This window comes from Oncorhynchus mykiss, chromosome 20 (genome assembly GCF_057628025.1).
Source record: "Oncorhynchus mykiss isolate SJ-2025 chromosome 20, ASM5762802v1, whole genome shotgun sequence".
Taxonomy (NCBI): Eukaryota; Metazoa; Chordata; class Actinopteri; order Salmoniformes; family Salmonidae; genus Oncorhynchus; species Oncorhynchus mykiss.
The window spans coordinates 19,004,060-19,025,492 of NC_143041.1; the positions used below are offsets into that span (position 1 = coordinate 19,004,060).

The 21,433-nt window shown below is 41.8% G+C and overlaps 1 protein-coding gene across 4 annotated transcripts in view; it reads right to left on the reverse strand.

Moving 5' to 3' along the window:
• The window catches only part of LOC110499016 (wings apart-like protein homolog), a 48,362-nt gene that overhangs the window by 17,278 nt on the left and 9,651 nt on the right, over positions 1–21,433 (reverse strand). For 2 of the 4 annotated variants that reach the window (XR_016489363.1, XM_021575817.3), the window contains exons 3-7: positions 11,663–12,380; positions 11,199–11,560; positions 9,137–9,270; positions 4,813–4,905; positions 1,998–2,165 (exon numbers count right to left, since the gene is read on the reverse strand). Coding sequence is in view for 2 of the 4 variants with exons in the window: in XM_021575817.3 (XP_021431492.3) it covers positions 1,998–2,165; positions 4,813–4,905; positions 9,137–9,270; positions 11,199–11,560; positions 11,663–12,380 (1,475 nt within the window). In the remaining 2 variants the exon portion in view is untranslated. The remainder of the gene's footprint in view (positions 1–1,997; positions 2,166–4,812; positions 4,906–9,136; positions 9,271–11,198; positions 11,561–11,662; positions 12,381–21,433) is intronic. The other 2 variants (XR_016489364.1, XM_021575818.3) reach the window with 1 other exon arrangement.

The following is a 21,433-nucleotide window of genomic DNA, read 5'->3' on the forward strand; positions in this document are numbered from 1 at the left end:
CTGCCCACTTTGCCAAACTGAGCAATCGGGGGAGAAGGGCCTTGGTCAGGGAGGTGACCAAGAATCCGATGGTCACTCTGACAGAGCTCCAGAGTTCCTCTGTGGAGATGGTAGAACCTTCCAGAAGGACAACCAGCACTCCACCAATCATACCTTTCGGGTCGAATGGCCAGACGGAAGCTATTCTTCAGTAAAAGGAACATGACAGCCCGCTTGGAGTTTGACAAAAGGCACCTAATGGACTCTCAGACCATGAGAACAAGATTCTCTGGTCTGATGAAACCAATATTGAACTCTTTGGCCTGAATGCCAAGCGTCACGTCTGGAGGAAACCTGCCACCTTCCAGTGAAGCATGGTGGTGGCAGCATCATGCTGTGTGGATGTTTTTCAGCAGCAGGGACTGGGAGACTAGTCAGGTTTGAGAGAAAGATGAACGGAGCAAAGTAGAGAGACCCTTGATGAAAACCTACTCCAGAGCGCTCAGGACCTGACTGGGGCAAACGTTCACCTTCCAACAGGACAACGACCCTAAGCACACAAGCAAGACATTGCAGGAGTGCCTTCGGGACAAGTCTCTGAATGTCCTTGAGTGGCCCAGCCCTAGCCTGGACTTGAATCTGATCAAAAATCTCTGGAGAGAACTGAAAATAGCTGTGCAGCGACACTCGCTCACCAACCTGACAGTTTGAGAGGATCTGCCGAGAAAAATGGGAGAAACTCCCCAAATACAGGCGTGCTAAGTCATACCCAAGAAGAATCGAGGCTGAAATTGCTGCCAAATGAGTTTTAACAATGTACTGAGTAAAGGGTCTGAACACTTCTGTAATGACAAAGTAAAAAACTGTTTTTGCTTTGTCATTATGGGGTAGTTTGTGTAGATTTATTTTAGAATAAAGCTGTAACGTAAAAATGTGGAAAAGGTCAAGGGGTCTGAATACTTTCTGAATGAACAGTATTTGTCCCAAATGGCATTCTATTCAATATATCGTTGTGCTCTGGTTAAAGTATAAGTGAATCGGGTGCAATTTCAGACATAGCCCAAGTCCCCCTGATACAATGTAACAAACAATAAGGAACCACATCATCATCACCATGTTTCTCACATACTAATTGTGTAACACATTTCCCTTAGTTACACAACACACTTCAATTCTTAGCATGCTAATGACAAATTCTGCTGTGTGTGTGTGTGTGTGAGGGGCGGGGTAGGGTAAGAGTTTGTGGATTCGCAGTGAATTGTGGAGCTGGGATGAGGTAGATACTAGATCGAGCTAGAGAGCTCAGTCCTGCTATTCTTAGCATGAGAGCTATGCGCCCGCAGCCTGCCAAGCGTACAAGCACAAAAACAGCTAATGTTAACTGCAGGTGGAGTTTAAGGACGTGGGATGCCCATTACGCTGTTCCTGCTTACGCGATTGCCCACACTGCAGTTTCTAGCGGGGCTAATACTGCTTAGCATACAGACACCCCCATCATAAAATAACCAACTGCAGATGGTTACATTAACCATTGTTTAGGGATTGAGGGATCCTGCAGTATGTGGTCTTATAGGAAGGTGGAGTAATTGATGCACAGCCTCAGATTTCACTGTGGTTTGTTTCAAGAGTCTATATTTAAATAAGATGATCTACACCTGACCAAACCAGGTAGGTATGATCAGGACCAAATGATGGATCATCCATGAAATTGGTGCCATTGTTCAAATCCATTTTTAAAACATTGTAGACCAGGGCCCATATTCATAAAGTAATCAAGGATCAGGTCCACCTGTCCATAAACATATTCATTATTATCTGGAAGGAAAAAGTCATCCTAAAATCAGCACTCCTCCTCTGAGGCTTGATCGACAGTCCCAGGGCAATATCTTGTGGTTTTATATTATTCAACCTTCATTTAAGCATGGAGTCACTTACAGGCTGAGCTTTATAGATGCCAAAGTTGCAGACCACAGTGATGGGTTGATGGCTAGAACAGAGAGTGTTGTGTTGGTGCTCACCTCCTTGTGCTCTTTCCTGCATTTCAGTGCAGTGACAATGTCCTGGTAGGGCTCGGTGGGGAATGACACAGACTTGATGACTTTGGGCGGCGGGCATGGCGGCGCTTTGAACAGGCCGTCGTCTTTGTGAGAGTTGGCATCCTTGCTGCTGCCGCTCGACTGGCTGGCCTGACAGAGAGAGAGGAAGATATAGAGGGGGGGGTTCAAAGGAGAAAGGAGGGGGAGGCAGAGTAGGAGAGACAGGGAAAGGGCAGAAAGAGAGTGTGTCAGAGGGAGAAAAGCAAAAGCAAACACCTGCTCAGCACACGGCCCTGCTGCCGCTGCTGGCAATTCATGTTGTTGAACGCCAGCCAACAGCCTCCTGCCCCTTACGTAAGAGATAAGGCGCAGTAAAAACTCACGTGTGCCCCCCCCCCCCCCCACACACACACAGGAACCAAGTCCCTTCTAGCAGTCTGAGGGCATTATAGGGCCCTGTAAAACATGACTAACATTATCTGTAAGACTGAGAATTCACCATTCAGAGCAGTGTATTTTTAACAGGCTAATGAATTCCAGGGATGGCAAGGTGCCACAATGGCTTCTAATGACATTTGGTGAATTAATCAGACCGTGTGCATGCCAATTGGTACCCTAGTGCACTACAAAAGGAAATAGGGTGCCATTTGGGACATCGATTGGAGTAGAGTGGCCTTTCCAGAGTAAACACATGTTCGTATTGGTCTCTTAACCATGGTTTGCCAAACCATGTTTAAGAGACCAATACGAGCATGCGTTTACTCTGGAAAATTGTGTAGCAGTGTGTGTGACAGTGTGTACTCCAAAATTAACGAAAATAAAATGATGCTGACACCATCTAAAATATAATTTTCAACTCCTGAAATTAGACAAATAATAATTTAACATATTGCACCATGTATATAGACTATGCATGGTCCATATTATCAGGTATGTTATTAGCAATAAGCATTCAAATATAAATTAAACACATTTTATTTGGGGTTTACGGGATATCCGCTGCAAAGCAACGATACCCACTATAAAAACAACAGTAAAGTAAACCTGTTTAAGGTAAACTTGTTTAGTTTAACTTCTTAGGTACAAATTAAAGATGTGTCCATCTATAGCAGTGGATAAGAAGTATGCAAAAGTGTTTGCATTAAACCACCACAAGGGGTGAATGAGTTCAACATAGTCAATCTGAAACGGCACTGTTCACAAATTGAGAGCTTAAAATTCCTTGGTATCCACAAGACCAAACAAACTAGAATGGTCCAAACACACCAAGACAGTCGTGAAGAGGGCACGACAAAGCCTATTCACCCTCAGGAAACTAAAAATATTTGACATGGGTCCTGAGATCCTCAAAAAGTTATACAGCTCACTACTGTATATAGCCTCGCTACTGTTATTTTTCACTGTTGTTTTTATTTCTTTACTTACCCATTGTTCACCTAATACCCTTTTTGCACTATTGGTTAGAGCCTGTAAGTAAGCATTTCACTGTAAGGTGTAACCTGTAGTATTGGGCGCACGTGACAAACTTTGATGTTCACAAATTAGCATTGAAATGCAGTAACATGCCATTCGTAATGTCACCACTAGGTGTCAGCGCCAGCATTTGTTTTGAGTTGATTTACTACAGTGTTTACAACAGTCAAAGGTCATGTAAACAACGCCAACCATGTAATGAGAGTATGTTATGACAAGCACAAGTTAGCTGTTCATTAAGACAATGTCTTCTTACAGGTACCATATTTACAATATACTGTTATTCAATACAAAATGTATTGGCTATACATTTCAACGACAATGGCATGAACTGCTGACTAAAAACGTTTATGCAGGCAAATGCTTGCCACACTGGTTTTTGTCCCATGTTCTAATTTAGCTAGCTACAGATCTCATCATGAATGCAAGTACATTGCCTGAATGATAGACATGTGACAACTGTCTTGCTTTTTGCAGATAGCATATTTAGGAAAACAACCTAAATAAGCCCACTAGCTAACATAATAGGCCCAGACAGTAAGTGTCACTTTTGTATTAAAGACGAGTGCTCACTTTGCCGGCAATCGAGTGTTAGCACATACGTAGCACAGATAGCTAGCTAAGCTAACTGACATGCTGGCTAGCTAGCTAGTCAGCCAACGTTAACCCAGTTAGAATGTGATGAGGACAGGGCTGCTTGCTTAGTGAAGTGTACTTTTGATCATTTACTTATTCAAATACGCTGGCTGTGGCAAGCTACTCACCATCAAACCACCAGCCTTACTCTCTATCTCCACCCGTTGTAACCTAGGGCTGAATGATGTTCAATGAGCAGCTTGTAGAACACCCTCTTCAGGAAACTATTAACATTGCTCACTTGCGATCATTTTTTTGACAGACGCATTTGTTTATTCTATGTTTCTAATATCAGCACTTTATCTGTTGAATAAAGGCCGCTAAAAATTACATTATTTAAAAATATAAGAAACTCAGCCAATATTAGCCTGTCAACCAATTTAATGGTCGGGCTCCACAATTAATTATTGCATTAATTCAGGCTTTCGTTCATTAGACCGTACACGCAGGCCATATAAAATGTAAACCTGTGTGGCTGGTAAAAGTTTGAGCAGCCTACTAAATAAAATGTAGCCTGTTTTTGCAGCCTATAATAGATTTTGGGAAGGCTATGGCATTCGTAATTGGAATATTTATCTCCATAGAACACACAAGCAGACTAGGTAAATAGATAACCCCATAGTAGAATAGTTTCAGATTATTCTATTAATTAGTCGTTTTGTTTTGTTTTGACTAGGAGGTAACTTACGGGTGCAGTGGTTGATCGGGGTACGGGTGGCGGGGGCAGCTCCTCTGGCTCTCTGTTCCAGTGTCTGGCGTTGTACACAGCTTTAGTGGGAGACTGCAGGGGGAAACAGAAAAACAACTAAACTTACACCGTGATGAGGTAAGTCCATGAAGTTACTTCACATTTAAAAATCACACAAAAACCCATCAGCCCTTTCTACTACAACAGTGTTAAAACAAAAGAGACCCATTGAGCAACACATACTCCAAACAGCTGCAACAGACAATTTAAAGTTTATTCAATTTCTCCTAATTCAAGGTGATTTTTTTATACTGGGAATGATCAGTGTCTTGGAACAGAGCACATTTTATTTCATTAGTCAGAGGGAGATGTAACAGAGAGAGAGTGCGGATGGGGTAGAAAACATTGGTCTTTGTTGGTTTGCGTAACAAAACAAGCCCTGTTGGGAGGGAGCGCGCGTCTAAATGAACGCCTATTAAACCACGAGTCGGCCAGAGCAGCTCAAACAGCAGGACTGATTGGAGACAACTGCCAGCACCCACCGTATACAGACACAGGAGTGTACAGAAAAAAAAACTTGGCTCCTCTCCACTCTGCTTTAAAAAAAAATCCCATTGGCTGAATCTGTTGCTGGGATATTAATAATGAAAAGAAAATAAGAAAAAGAGAAGAAAAAAAAAACATTGCTGGCACAGGATAGAGCACTGTAGGAAACAATGAACCGAGTGTAGCTCAACTTTCAACCATGATCCTACTCTAATCAAGTGGACACAGACCGGCAGGTTCACCGCACCCACGGCAGTGAGTCTTGAGAAGCAAGGCATTTTCTGTAAACATGGGCACTCGCTCTCATGCAAACATACTGTGCACACCAAGGTTTCAAACTCATTCCATGGAGGCCCTAGTGTCTGCAGGGTTTTGTTTTTCTTTCAATTAAGACCTAGACAACCAGGTGAGGGGAGTTCTTTATTAATTGTGACCTTAATTCAAACAAGCACAAGGGAGGAGCGAAAAGCCGCAGACACTCGGCCCTGTTTTGAATGAGTTTGACACATACGTTAGCCAATAAATACCAACTTTTGTCCATTAAAAAAAAAACTGTAAAACCGATAAATAGCATTGCTGCCGGCCAAATTGTCCAGGAGAAAAAACAACAACGATCCATTGAAAAAAATGTTTTTTATTCATTGATGGAAATACTCCTAACTTCAAAAAGGCAAATATATCCTCAAGTTAAATGGAAATTAGTGTGGGGGTGTGCGTTTCTATTTTTACTCATGCAAAAGATACGAGGTCCTAATAAGGGATTTCAGCCAAGTGTACCGACTGGGCAAAATTGGCAAAGATTGTGTTGATTATTCCGTAGAGAGGGGATTGTTTCTCCACAACAGAGACAGCTTCGAGATCGCACCTTGAGGAAAAAGTAACGAGGCTAATGCGCACCGCAAGCTGCTCCAAGGAGTTGGACAGTTTTGACTTCCCAACAGCAGCAGCTCATTTTGAGCAGGCCAAGGTCCGCCGCAAATGCAAGTAAATTAGAGGCAAATTGTGTTGGTCAGGCCCAGTCCTAGCAGTTCGGCTGCAGCCCTAGGCAAGACCAAGATGTGGCGCCCCTCTCATGTATAGTAGAAAGATTTAGAATGGATAAAAATACTATGGTACAGTAATGATGTGTAGCATGCGCAATTGGTGCATTTCAGTTAGTTTATGCAGTAGCACTTGTAAACGAAAAACTGTTGCCAACTATTCACATCAGAGAGTTGATGTTACAAATCACTAGGCAGCCAACTGCCTATAGTAGGAAACAGTTATCAATAAGCTCTCTCAAATGAACCATCCTTAACGAATTGTTTATTTACATATCGGATATTTAATGGATACATTAATGTTTACCCAAGGCCCGATTCATAAGTTAGAGACGAGTACAAGCAAGTACACACACAACACTTTTGACCACTAGAAGGCTGAAAGAGAAAGAGGCTGAGTGCGAGAGAGAGATACTCAGCCGAAGACTGAGGATCATTTACAGCTGCAGACGGGGGACTCACTGGTGAAACCAAACCACTCAACCAGCCATCAGCTGTTGTGGTCCAACACCCCCCCGAGACAGTAACAGGAGCCCTACTCTGGCCTTAAACAAGCAAACATTTTATGACGTATGTCTACACCATCTTACACACACACACACCCCCAGGGTTTCCTTTAGCCAGTAATTGCTGTCTTTTGTCCGCACTCCTTGTGCGCTGAGAGAGAGGGGCCTAGGCTACTGTTGATTGCAAAGATGGAGGCCTTTTTCATTGAAGTAAAACAAAAGTTAGAGGAAAAAGAGTATACCTATACCTAGTAAAGCCTACAAGGGGGATTTAATACTGTAGTGGACAAAGATGAAATACACTGGCGCAGCCAAATGCAGGCTAATGCTAACTAGCGTTAGGGCAACGACTGGAAGTCTATGCATTCTAGAAGACACCCATAGACATATTCTGGGGACGATGACTGATGCTAGACTGACGTTTGACAACAACAACCAAAAATATTGCTCTTTTGTCCATAATAATCTTGTCATGTAGGAATTACCCACAGTACATCTGCAAGCTGTTCTACAGACCATAACGCACGTGCCAATCCCAGAATGGTCACACTTACATAACGCAACATTTGTGACAAAACAATCAGAGTTGAAAAACGAGGGGACACGTGTGAGAGAGATGAGCAAACCTTCTACATGAATTAGTCAGATGTCATAATAATGAAGGCCATTGAATCAACCTCTAACATCCGACAGCCAACATCAAAAGACAGGCATATCCAGTGCACACAGAGGGCCAGAACGTACACACACAAATAATGCATGAAGCACAACTGGTTATGCAGAATGAAAAGTAGAATGAAAAAAAAATCTATAAAAAAAACGGGATTGTTGATTATTATCATTTTTTTTTTTTTTAAAGCAATTTGTAAACAAACTGCAAGAGAAGAACATTCATTGTTAGGCATCAAATTTAATTGGTTTTTCGGAGGGTTCTTACAGGCAGCTTCCCAAATGGCACCCTATTTCCTACAGTACATAGTTCACTACAGGCCGTGGTCAAAAGTAGTGCACTATATCAGGAATAGGGTGCAATATTGAACTACCCTAAACCGGCACAATTATGCATTACCACTGCATGCGTCAGACTGCCACTTCACTACCCCTGCAGTTAGCGCTTTCGATTGCGACTGGGCTACCTTTTGACACCTCATGAATACCCAGGTCATTTTGGAGTGCTATTGTTTTTTTTATGTGTTCAGCTCGCCCATTATGTTATCTGCATGGAGGACATTACAGGGCAAGAGATGAGGAATGTGGAGAAAGCCTCTCGGAAGACTTGGAAGGCACCTTGGCACTCTACAGGTTTGTAGTAACCCAAATGCAAAGAAAAACAATTCATGACAAGCTGCCTTCAAACTATCATTATACGAATCATTGTATAAACTATAACCTGCACCTAACAACTAGGGTTGTGACGGAAAATAATATTGCGATATTAGGATCATGGCAACAATGAAAACAAAGCACATCACACTCTTTGGTCTACAAAAATAATTTGTCCTATAGCTTGGAAAACAACTTGATGTTTCCAACATCGGGGCTGTTTTCCACTTTGTGTTTTGTTTCCTTGCCACGATACTAATGAGTACCGCAATACTGGTATCATCCCAGCCCCTACTAACAAACCCAACTCATATAATGTGTCTGGCTTTCCCACAATACGATTTCAAATCGCATTCTTAACAAGGCTTTGCTCTTAACTTTAAGTCTAAGCCCTGTCTAAGCTAGCGTTTGTTCTGAAGTGTCTGCACTACATTTGAGAGATAAGAAAGATCAGGAAACACATTTTATATGTATTAAACTATTTATTTTGGGAACTAAACTATCTCCATATATACAGAGCATTCAATGGTGGAGCTCGTCAAGATCAAGTCCATCAAAGCGATTGGAGAACAGGCATTACTGGTTCTTTTGATAAATGAGAACCATCTGAGACTACAATGACCGTTCATCCCTTCATTCATCCACATATAAATAATCCAACAGCCGTTTCAGCCTGGCATCTCTTCAGCTCATACAGAGTGTAGTCTACTCATCCTCTGCTGAAAGTTCTGGGTCTAGTTCATTAGGCACCAAACGGACTGAAACAGGGGGGGACTACCTGACCTTGTCCAATGAAAAGTGCTATTTTTTTGTTTTCCGTTGCAAAGTGTTTCGCTATGATGTGCCGTTGTGGCCTGGTTAACGCAACCCAGGACGAGTGTTCTATAGGAACTCACCCCGCACGCTTACCTTTTTGGGGCCACTGAAGATCTTCCTATTGGTCTCCCTGCTCTCCTTGGATTTCTCCACCTGTTTTGCCTGAGGTCTCCTGGGCATCTCTAGGCCCACAGAGGCAGAGTTGTCCTCTGGGAAGTCCATCACATCTACAGGAGACATGCCAAATGTAAACGTGTGTTAGACTAGGGCAGATCATCACAGTTCATTACCAAGTCTATATAATTACATATAGAATTGTGAATCTTTGTGACCAAGTCATTAATAGCCAAAAGTATTTCATTAGAATAGATTATTGAAAATCTATATTCAGATCTACACTGGCATGTATGTACGCATGCGGCGAAATACACAAACACATCATCTTCGGAAAGTATTCAGACCCCTTGTTAAATTAGCCTTATTCTAAAAAAAATGTTTTTATTATTTATGAAATCTTTCAATCTACACACAATACCCCATAATGACAAAGAGAAAACAGGTTTTTTGACATTTGAAAATCCATTGAAAATAAACAATACCTTATTTACAAAAGTATTCAGACCCTTTGCTATATGACTCGAAATTGAGCTCAGGTGCATCCTGTTTCCATTGATCATGCAACTTCATTGGATTCCACCGGTGGGAAATTAAATTGATTGGACATGATTTGGAAAGGAGAGCTCCAAGACAGGATTGTGTCGAGGCACGGATCTGGGGAAGGGTACCAAAACATTTCTCCAACATTGAAGGTCCCCAAGAACACAGTGGCCTCCATCATTCTTAAATGGAAGAAGGAACCACCAAGACTCTTCCAAGAACAGGCTGCCCGGCCAAAACTGAGAGAAAAATGGGGGAAAAGAAGAGTTCTAGAGTTCCTCTGTGGAGATGAGCAAACCTTCTAGAAGGACAACCATCTCTGCAGCACTACACCAATCAGGCCTTTATGGTAGAGTGGCCAGATGGAAGCCACATGCCAGCCCGCTTGGAGTTTGCAAAAAGGCAACTAAAGGATTCTGACCATGAGAAACAGGATTCTCTGGTCTGATGAAACCAAGATTGAACTCTTTGGCCTGAATTCCAAGCGTCACATCTGGAGGAAACCTGGCACCATCCCTATGGTGAAGCATGGTGGTGGCAGAATCATGCTGTGGGGATGTTTTTCAGCGGCAGGGACTTGAAGACTAGTGAGGATCGAGGGAAAGATGAACGGAGAGAAATACAGAAAGATCCTTGATGAAAACCTGTTCAGAGCGCTCAGGACCTCTGACCGAGGCGAAGGCACACCTTCCAACAGGACAACGTCCCTAATCACACAGCTAAGACAACACAGGAGTTGCCTGGGGACAAGTCTCAATGTCCTTGAGTGACCCAGCCAGAGCCCGGACTTAAACCTGATCGAACATCTCTGGAGAGACCTGAAAATAGCTGTGCAGCAACGCTCCCCATCCAACCTGCAGAGAAGAATGGGAGAAACTCCCCTAATACAGGTGTGCCAAGCTTGTAGTGTCATATTCAAGACTCCAGGCTGTAATCGCTTCCAAAGTGCTTTAACAAAAGTGTTGAGTAAAGGATCTGAATACGTATGTAAATGTCATATTTCAGTTACATTTTTTATAAATTAAACATTTATATAAACCTGTTTTTGCTTTGTCATTTTGGGGTATTGTGTGTAGATTGAGGGGGGGGACGATTTAATCAATGCTGTAGCGTAACAAAATGTGGAATACTTTCGTAAGGCACTGTATATCTCCATCTATCTTTGAGATGTCTGTCTTGTATAGGAAAGAGCTGTGTGTGGATGAGTCTCAGTTTTCTTATCAGGACTTATCAGTATTGTTTGTTTGTGCTCATCCCAAACACTGCCCCCCAGAAATTGCCCCCGCTAATGGCCTTACAGAACTACCATGAAGGTTGAAAGAAAACGTTACTCGCTTTCCTAAATAGCTTTTGAGGAACGTAATAACATAACATTAGCATTTAGTGAGGATCCTGTGAAGAGATCTCGAAGTCCGTGTTATTGACCTCGCCTGAGGCCTAAGTATGCCCTGTACTGATGCCGGTCTGTGTATTCCCAAGTGGGTTTGGTAGTACTGACCACGCCTGAAGTCCTGTCCCTGACCTGTGTTGCTGCTGGTCTGACTGTCCAGCTCCTCACTGCTGGACAGGGGGCTGTCCACCCTCATCTCCATGGCAGCAAGGGAGGCTGTGGCTGCAGCAGCGGTGGCTACAGCCCTCTTAGCCTTCCTCTCTTTGGCGTGGGAGCCCTCGTCTTCGTCGCTGTCACTGCCGCTCATATCGTCAAAGCCAAAGTACTTAATCTTGTAATTGGAGCTGCCGGATGCCACAGGGTCAGAACTGCCGCCCTCCTGGTTGGCACCACGGCCTGCCTCGTTTTCCTCGAAGCCAAAGAAGTCCAGCTTGGTGTCTTTCTTGGCCTTGCTCTGTGTAGGTCTGAACCTGGGAGAGAGAGAGAGAGAGAGAGAGAGAGAGAAAGGATATAATATTGTCCAAAATAATATTGCAATATGTAACAATCACTAGTACGTAGCAGGTCGTCACCTGATGGCCTTGGCCGGTGCTGGTTCATTCTTCTTTTTCAGGCGGCCAGCCTCTCCCGGATCTGTCAGGGGGGCAGCCACGGCGGAAGCGGGGGTGTATTCCTCCATGATCCGGTCCTGAATGGTGACGTTAAACATTGACAGGCAGGACGGGTGCAGCACTGTGTAGTCTCTCGTCCTCCCACGGCCCGCCGGCTTGTTGCTGTTCTCCGTATTGTTGGTCTTGAGTGGGCCAGATCCGGGCCCACTACTGAAGGATGTGCTGGTACTGGTGCTAGTACTACTGGTGCTGTCAGAGTCCCCGGCCTGCTTGCCTTTGTTGGGCCGGTGGTAGGTCCGGCAGTTGGTGCTAGCCCTGAGGAGAGACTGGGAGTGGTCCTGGAACTCGGAGGGCTCAATGGGGACTTCGAAGTCCCCCTGGCCCAATACGTAACTGGAGGTCGGCTCTGGGGATGGCTTGTCCTCCCTGGCCAGACCCAGGCCGTAGCTGCCCGCCCCACCCCACATTGAGGGGTTTCTAGTGGGCTCTGGGGTGGGCGAGGTGGGCCCCAGAAGCATCACAGCATCCCAGTTGTCGTAAGAGTCCTTGGCCTCGCTCTTTAGGGTGGTGGTTTGAGCGATGGGCTTCTTGTCGCTCTCCAAGGCGTTGCTGTACCATGAGTAGCTATGTTTCTCTGCAGTCGCACCCTCATTAGACCAGCTCGGTTGGCTTGGCTTGGCTGGAGGAGAAAAAAACAATGTATTAGCACCACATAAGTCTTGGCAGTTACCGTCTCTGACAGAGATGTAGCATAGAGCAGCTGAAGTACTCTAAAAAGAAAGTTGATGCCTGTCACAATGCCGCATGGGTGCCATTTTCACAGCAGAAAGTGGAGATAACCATGTATTAGGGAGTGTTTACTGCTAGGGCTGTGAGAGGAGCAGCACACCCTCGAAGCTTTTAGCAAAGCTGGAGAAAAATCTCAATGCTGAGTCAGGTAAACATTTCCAACTTAATTGGTCTCATTCACCACAACAGGAGCAGACCGGGTTAGCCTACATGTGAAGACAGGGTGTGGACATTGAAAACACGGGCACCTGTTATTATTTATTTGGGACAGCAATGACTTCCTAAACAACTATACTTGAAGTTGAGTTTGAATACACTGCTACATACCACTTGCGTGCAGGCATGCACATTCTGGTGAATCCCCCTCAAAAGGAATAACACACCCCCAAAAAAACATTCCTATGATTTACGGTGTTAAATAACAATAACATGTGCCAACAAAAAAAAAATGCCAGTATAATAAGGTTGGGAGCAACATTTGAAAATAGTTTAGGAAATATTTTGCAGCTCGAGTTGAATACAAAACTCACAATGCAACGCTCTCGTTGGGCAGACTGGCTGGCCAGCTAGAAAGCAAATGTAGCTACACACAATACTACCAAAGTCAATATGAGCATGTGATTGTAGCTAGCTAGCTGTAAAATAACCTAAATAAAACAGCAGTATCAATTTAGGAGTGTATAATCTCACCATGTTCAACCTGGTACAGGTAACTGCCAAAATAAAAGATAACCCTTTGAGTAAATGAGGGATTCAAAGTATATTTGTGTTGGAATAGTAACCGAAAGGTAGCAAGATCGAATCCCCAACCTGACAAGGTAAAATAAATTAAGTAAAAAAATGGTTCTGCCCCTGAACAGGCAGTTAACCCACTGTTCCTAGGCCGTCATCGAAAATAAGTATTTGTTCTTTAACTGACTTGTTTAGTTAGATAAAAGGTTAAAAAAACAACGTTGAAAGCAAGTGCTTCCTCATAGGTGTGATTCCTGAATTAAATTAAGCAATCAACATCACATCATGCTTAGGCTCATGCATAAAAAATGCCCAGTCACTCATTATTTTGGCTACCATGGCTAGAAGAGATCTCAGTGACTTTGAAAAGGGGTGTCAAAAGGAGCATAAGGGTTTAAAGTGTGTCTCTCAGTCACCCAATCTCAACCAAATTGAACACTTACAGGAGATTCTGGAGCAGCGCCTGACAGCGTTTGCCACCGTTGCAAAAAATTATGTAATATTTATTTATACCGAGATGCGTTTTAAAATGGATAGTTGTTGGCTCAATGACTGGAAGTCTAAGGGAACCGCTAGCATTTCATTGTGTGTTGCCTGGCCAGTGTTGCACTGTATACCGAAACATCTGTACTTTTCAAAACTAGATCATTAAAAACAGTTCGATACTAGAATGTGTTACTTTTGGTACTACTGTCAAATGAGTCTGGATCTCTCCATTTTTATATATTTTTTAACTAGGCAAATCAGTTAAGAACAAATTCTTATTTACATTGACGGCCCACCCGGGTCCAAAACCAGACAACGCTGGGCCAATTGTGCACCGTCCTATCACGGCCGGATGTGATGCAGCCTAGATTCGAACCAGGGACTCTTACACGGAGATGCAGTGCCTTAGACCGCTGCGCCACTCGGGAGCCAAACTGTGAAGAGTAAGGCGGGCGTTCCTAAATCACAGAAGATATTTAACAAAGTTTTCAAAATGTTTCTTTCAGAAATCCTTTTTTGAACATGTGAACTTTCACGTGTCTTAATTTGCAGGTGATCTCTAAATATCAACACATATATTATGAGTCTAGTTATTTATCATGGAGAAACAAAGGATTCTTCCTGGCTAGCCTTGATTGGCTGAGATAATGGAGAGGCTGGTCATGCTGAGAGATGAGTCCTGATTGGTCTGCCATGCCATAGGCTACTGCCTATAACATAAAATGGGGGCATCCCTAAATCCGTAGTCTAACACAGATTTGTTTTTAAAGATAATAGCAATGTCATTGAACCAGAAATTGCTGCCTATTCTGATGACCGTGATGGGGAAGAAACGGAGATCAACGGTGTTTTCAGAGAAGAAGTGGACTGAGTTTTGAACTCAGTGGAATGCCTGGTAGAAGCAGAGTATGAGAAGGACATCCATTTAGAAGTTTGATTGCAAATGCGCAGAGTTGAAAAGAACACAGAAGGCTCGTATAAAATAACTCACTGGATTACATGTACAAGGAGTTTGTCTGCCATGAAGCATTCATCCATATTAGTATCTAATTTAGTCAGAAATCCATCCACATTGCTAGTTATAGCCTACTGTTAGCTAGCTGGTGTGTTAGCTTTACCTGCAGATTAATACTGCACATTTCATGCATGGTGGATGGCTAGCTAAGTGGATGACAAACCGTTTGTATTGCTAAACTGTATGGGTTGGAATTATTAACTTGTTTGGCTAGCTAACGTAAACTCACCCCATTCCGTACAAATGTGCACAACCGCAACATTCAAACGAGGCTACAAAGAAAACGAATGGGACTGTAGCGACTGTGTTGACTTGAAAATCAGGGGTGTGAACTAGGTTTCTATTCAAGCGTTGATTGACATGGTAATGGCTCTATAGTATTGGAGAAAAGTTGAAAAAAACAAAAAAAAAACTGACCCTCTGTTACATCCTCACGTGTCATGTCGTAACGTACAGCACGCATGAAGCAACTATTTCTGTCTTACAATCTCTCTCCACCAGGTGTAGCACTTCTCTCATCCTTTAGAAACAAGAAATGGACAGTGACAGGTGTAAGGGGGGGGGCTACCTAGTCATTTTTTGCGTCATCATTGCAAGCAATCATCACTCAAAGCCGCTGTTTACTTCTAAGAACACTTTAGCACCGCCCTAAAAACCAGATTCAAATTCGACACAAACCTTCAAATAGGTATGTAATGACACATTATATAAACTCTTTATAGTGTTTTATTTAAATTTGAGGCAACAGATCGAGTGGGGGAAAAAAGCTATTTTCCCACACTACATATCTCCTTCTCACTATCACGTATTAGTTTCGCTTCCCCACCCGCCATTTTTAAAAAGACCCGACGGGGCTCATTGCCTGCTTGAATCATGCAGAAACGGGAAGCGTTTAGTTCATGTAATTGATTCTGTTGTAAAGGGGAGAAATTGTGTTTTACAATGGTATTGACATTACAGTTGATCTGGAAGTATTACGTTTTTGGGGTGCTAAAATAAGGTCAATTGTACAGACCAGGGCGATGTACAAATGTGAGTGAGTTTACGTTAGATGTCTAACAAAATACTCCACTTAGCCAGATGATTACATGACCCATAAACTTAGCGAGATGTGTCTGGGGGCTGATTTGATATATAGTAAATGTAAAGAACATGTTTAGATATAGGCCAATGACTATATAGCGTATTTTTACCTGGATATGTTCCTTGTTGTAGGCTACTACTTTCACCCCTTGTTTACTACACCACCTTAAAACCACAAAATGTAGCATATGGCCTCACATGAATACTTAGAGATGGGTGGCGCTAAGGCTTAAGGCTTAAGAGGGTGTGAACATGAATGGGCATACTAAAAAAAGATGCCAGTGTGAAACACATTTGAAATAAGCACAACTTTCCCATGTTTCCCCCAACTGCAGTGTCTACTTTTTTTAAACTTCATCTTTAATTTAACTAGGCAAGTCAGTTAAGAACAAATTCATATTTACAATGACGGCCTACACCCGGGAGCCCACGACTATAATATACAATTTTGAAGCCGAGTCTGTACTTTAATAAAATGTACAAAGCCAGTCTTGTAAATGGTACATAAAACTGAAATTGAGAGATGTAGTCACAAAATGTGTCTCACGGATCAAGCCTGTATCAGCACAGCCTACCCCTTATCCAGTGATGCCAATTTAGCAATTTTGTTGCTAGATTAAGCAACTTTTCAGACTACCCTGGCAACTTTTTTTCCAAAACAGCACCTAGCAACAAATTGAGCTACTTTTAAAAATTTATTAGCAACTTTTGAAAAGTGACTCAAACGCTAAAATGCACGCATTTCTCTCTAAATGACAAACGATTTCCTCTGTCACACACTCAGTCAACACACGTGTCTGGCTGCAAAAGTGCATTGTGAGTGACGTCTGCAGCAAGCGTTCAGCCCGTGCACAGGCAGGAGCCGGCCAGCAGCAATTTCCGCAAATTGCAAATCATTGTTGGCTGACTGCAGCTGCCTGTGCACGAGCTGAGCGTCTGCTGGTGACGTCACTCACAATGCACTTTTGCAGCCAGGCATGAAAACTACCAATACACTGCTTAAAACTATAATTGTTCAGAATGTGTAGGTTTACTAGATAATATATATATATTTTTTTAAATATAACTGTTCAATAATGTGTAATTGTAAATAATTAAATGTGTTGTTTAAAAATTAAAAATATCTGATCATATAAAATGTGTTGTGTTTATATTACTTTTACAAATAAAAATGTGATAAAACTAAACAAACGAATGTCAAATCGTATTTTTCACGAGACGGCCAGCCAATTTGAATAACGTTAGTGTATTCTACGTAATGACGCAGTTTTACGTTACTACGCAATGATATCACAACGTCATTTACCAACTTTTAGCAACAAATCGACCTGCCTAATCATCCCAAATTTCTCTTAAATGCAACTCACATCTAATCACTATTTGTCATGCGTGTGTATTCTGATCTTTAATCTAAATATACTTCCTAAGGCTTTGGGTGACTTGAGGTATCCCTTCCCTCATTTTAGAGCTACAAGGAATAAACCAGTATACATATTGTTTATAGGCAGATTTAATTTTTTTTTAAAAATTGTTATACGTACTATTAAAATATAAAATTGTATTATTATTTTTTGTAAATATTTGTAAACATTTTTCTTAACTGCATTGTTGGGTAAGGGCTTGTAAGTAAGCATTTCACTGTAAGGTCTACCTGTTGTATTCGGAGCATGTGACAAATACTTGTAACTACATCAAACAAATCAAATTGTATAGGTTGACCGATTGGAGGACCAAAAAAAAAAACGATACAGATTAAATCTGAGGTTTTTTATATATTTGTAATAAGGACAATGACAACAATACTGAATGAACACTTATTTTTACTTAAAATAATACATAAATAAAATATATTTAGTCGTGTTCAATTTGGTTTAAATACTGCAAAAACAGTGTTGGATAAGTAAAAGTGCAACATGTGCCACGTAAAAAAGCTAACGTTTAAGTTCCTTGCTTAGAACATGAGAACATATGAAAGCTGGTGGTTCAATATTCCCAGTTCTTCAATATTTCCAGTTAAGAAGTTTTAGTTTGTAGTTATAGGAATTATGACTATTTATCTTTATACCATTTGTATTTCATATGCCTTTGACTATTGGATGTTCTTATAGGCACTATAGTATTGCCAGCCTAATCTCAGGAGTTGATAAGCTTGAAGTCATAAACAGTGCTGTGCTTCAAGCATTGCTAAGAGCTGCTGGCAAAACGCAGTAAAGTGCAGTTTGAATGAATACTTACGAGCCTGCTGCTGCCTACCAACGCTCAGACAGACTGCTCTATCAAATCATAGACTTATTTATAATAAACACAGAAATACGAGCAGTTGGTCATTAATATGGTAAATTCCGGAAACTATCATTTGGAAAACAAAATGTTTATTCTTTCAGTGAAATACGGAACCATTCCGTATTTTATCGAACGGGTGGCAACCCCAAGTCTAAATATTGCTGTTACATTGCACAACCTTCAATGTTGTCATAATTATGTAAAATTCTGGGAAATTAATTACGGTCTTCACACAGTTTGCAACGAGCCAGGCGGCCCAAACTGTTGCATATACCCCGACTCTGCTTGCACCGAATGCAAGAGAAGTGACAATTTCCCTAGTTAATATTGCCTGCTAACATGAATTTATTTTAACTAAATAGGCAGGTTTAAAATATATACACTTCTGTGTATTGACGTTTATGGTTAAGGAACATTTGTTTAACGATTGTGCTTTTTACACAAATGCGTTTTTGTTAAATCGCCCATTTGGCAAAATTGAAGTACGCTGTGATTCGATGAGAAATGAATAGGCACCGCATTGATTACATTCATCTTTTTTAGCCATGAAAGTGTATTGAAATTACTTAGGAACTGTGCACACTTTGGAGAGGTGCACCTAGATGTTTCATCACCGACACCTAGATGTTTCACTGACAAGTCCAAAATGGAATTTAAGCTTTTCATCCAAGGGAATTCAGCGAAGTTTGGATGGATATCATACAAAGCAGCTAGTTATTTGCATTTCTGACATAAATAAGGAAATATGCAAACAATTAAAAAGCTGTGTCACAAATAATCCTGACCTTAACTGGGCTTGGTTAGGCCTACTCTATGAGAAAAACCATTTCACAAGAGAGATGGTACATCCTCGCTCTTTACATTTATGACTTCAAAATAACTAGTTATTTCATGGTGTTGTGGTTTTTGCTGAGAATGCCAAGACATTTAATGAACGGGCTGTGTTTGGCATTTCCCTACCTCCTGTGTAAATTATTTTAATGGGAACATTTTATTATTTCCAAATCCTTTGCACTTGAGAAATCATCTGACTGAGAAAATGCCTGATTAGAATCCAACCAGAGCTGTAACAGACCTTGTTCATTATGCAGTCGGTCCTTTGGAGGGATTGAGACTACCCTCTCTCGGTGTCTGGGCACTCAACGCAGAGACGATCACACCTTCGTCACCATCACTGAGCGCCTCAGTTATCCTTTTTTTGTGGTCAAATTAAGCTTAGAAACGATTAGCCACATTAAAAAAGGGCGGAACACTAAGCTTGATGAATCCTTAATGGAGCTCAATAAGTATTATCATCATTACCAAGTTCTGGCTCTGAAAAATGTCCTATAATCTCTGGTCTGCTCAGATTGATTTCCCCGCCAGCCAAACAATGAGTTTCTATGGGTGGACAAGTGAACACTGGGCCTTAGAGGATATCCTGGGTTTGTGTAGGAACGTGGCAGTGTTGTTGCTGAATGTGCAAATGATTGATACTTTCAGTTCTCATAGACTGAAAGAATATACACTCAGTGGCCAGTTTATTACGTACACCCCATTCACAGAGTGAGTCACATGGCTTGCTTTATAAAGCAGGCAGATAGAGGCATTCAGTTACTGATTGATTGAACGTTGGATTGGGCAAAACTAGTGACCTAAGAGACTTTGAGCATGCTGTGTTTGTCGGTGTCAGGCGTATCAGAAACGGACGGCCTCCTGGGCTTTTCACACATGACAGTGTCTAGAGTTTACCGAGAATGGTGCAACAAATGCGTCAGCAGCAGTCCTGTGGGCGAAAACAGCGCGTTGGTGAGAGAAGTCGAAGGACAATGGCAAGAATCGTGCAAGCTAACAGGCGGGGCCACAAGTAGGCAAATAGCGGCGCAGTACAACAGCGGTGTGCAGAACAGCATCTCTGTATGCACAACCCATCGGTCCTCGTCATGGACGGGTCATTACTTTAGTGAGGAAAGAAACATTAGCACCAAAAGTTAACACCGAACACAGAAGCATTATCAGTTTTCTAACTCCCCCTTGCGATGACGCAATGTGCCAGACATGTACCTTAATGCGCTGCAGTATAAACTTGATTGAGGAACCACTGTACATCGTTTTCATGCTCATCAAACCCTTCAGTAACCACTCGTGCCCTGTGGATTAGGACATTGGCTATGCCGCCATAGGATGATAGGGTAGCCAAAATAATGGCCTGCCCAGCATTTTTATACATGACCCTAAGCATGATGGGATGTTAATTGCTTAAATGTACCCCTAAATTACTTAAGACACCACACCGGGGTCAATCTCACAACTGATTTTCTCAAGTGTCATTTTTCACTGAGACTACAATATATACTCATATTTAATTACTTTTTTAAACATTTTTATTTAAATCATACATTAACAACATTCACAAAATTCTCATTACCGTAAGTTTTCACAGTCCAAAAAAGTAAAATCCATATTTAGTAATTTTTTAAACATTGATCCCCTAATGAGATAGGCCTAAGTTATATATTAAAATATTTACATTTAAATTATATACATTCTAAAATAAAAACATCTGACTTTCCCCCCAATTTGACCATGTTGGTAATGAGAAGGCCAAGTGGGGTAAAGGGAGTGTTGGAGAACATCATTCTGAATGCATTTAAGCGAATAAATTAACTTATCATCTTCTAGATCAGTGATTCCCAAACTTTTTATAGTCCTGTACCCCTTCAATTATTCAACCTCCAGCTGCGTAACCCCACTAGGGTCAGCGCACTCTCAGATGTTTTTTTCCCATCATTGTAAGCCTGCCATGAGTGTGAGTTTGTCACTTCCCACAAGCCAGGTTGTGGCAAAAAGCTCTTATAGGACCAGGGCACGAATAATAATAAACAAGTTTGCTTTTTATTTAGCCATCTTACACATTAAACTTACATTTGTTCATCAAAAATAGTGAATACAGCGCCTTGCAAAAGTATTCACCACCTTGGAATTGTCACTATTTTGTTGCATTACAACATTTAATTTAAATAGATTTTTGGTGAAGTGAAAAAAATATATAATAATTCAAATTCAAAAACAGACAAGTGGTGCCCCCTTTGCTATGAAGCCCCTAAATAAGATCTGGTGCAACCAATTACCTTCAGAAGTCACATAATTAGTTAAATGAAGTCCACCTGTGTGCAATCTAGGTGTCACATGATCTCAGTATATATACACACGTGTTCTGAAAGGCCCCAGATTCTGCAACACCACTAAGCCAGGGGAACCACCAAGCAAGCGGCACCATGAAGAACAAGGAGCTCTCCAAACAGGTCAGGGACAAAATTGTGGAGAAGTACAGATCAGGGTTGGGTTATTAAAAAAAATATCAG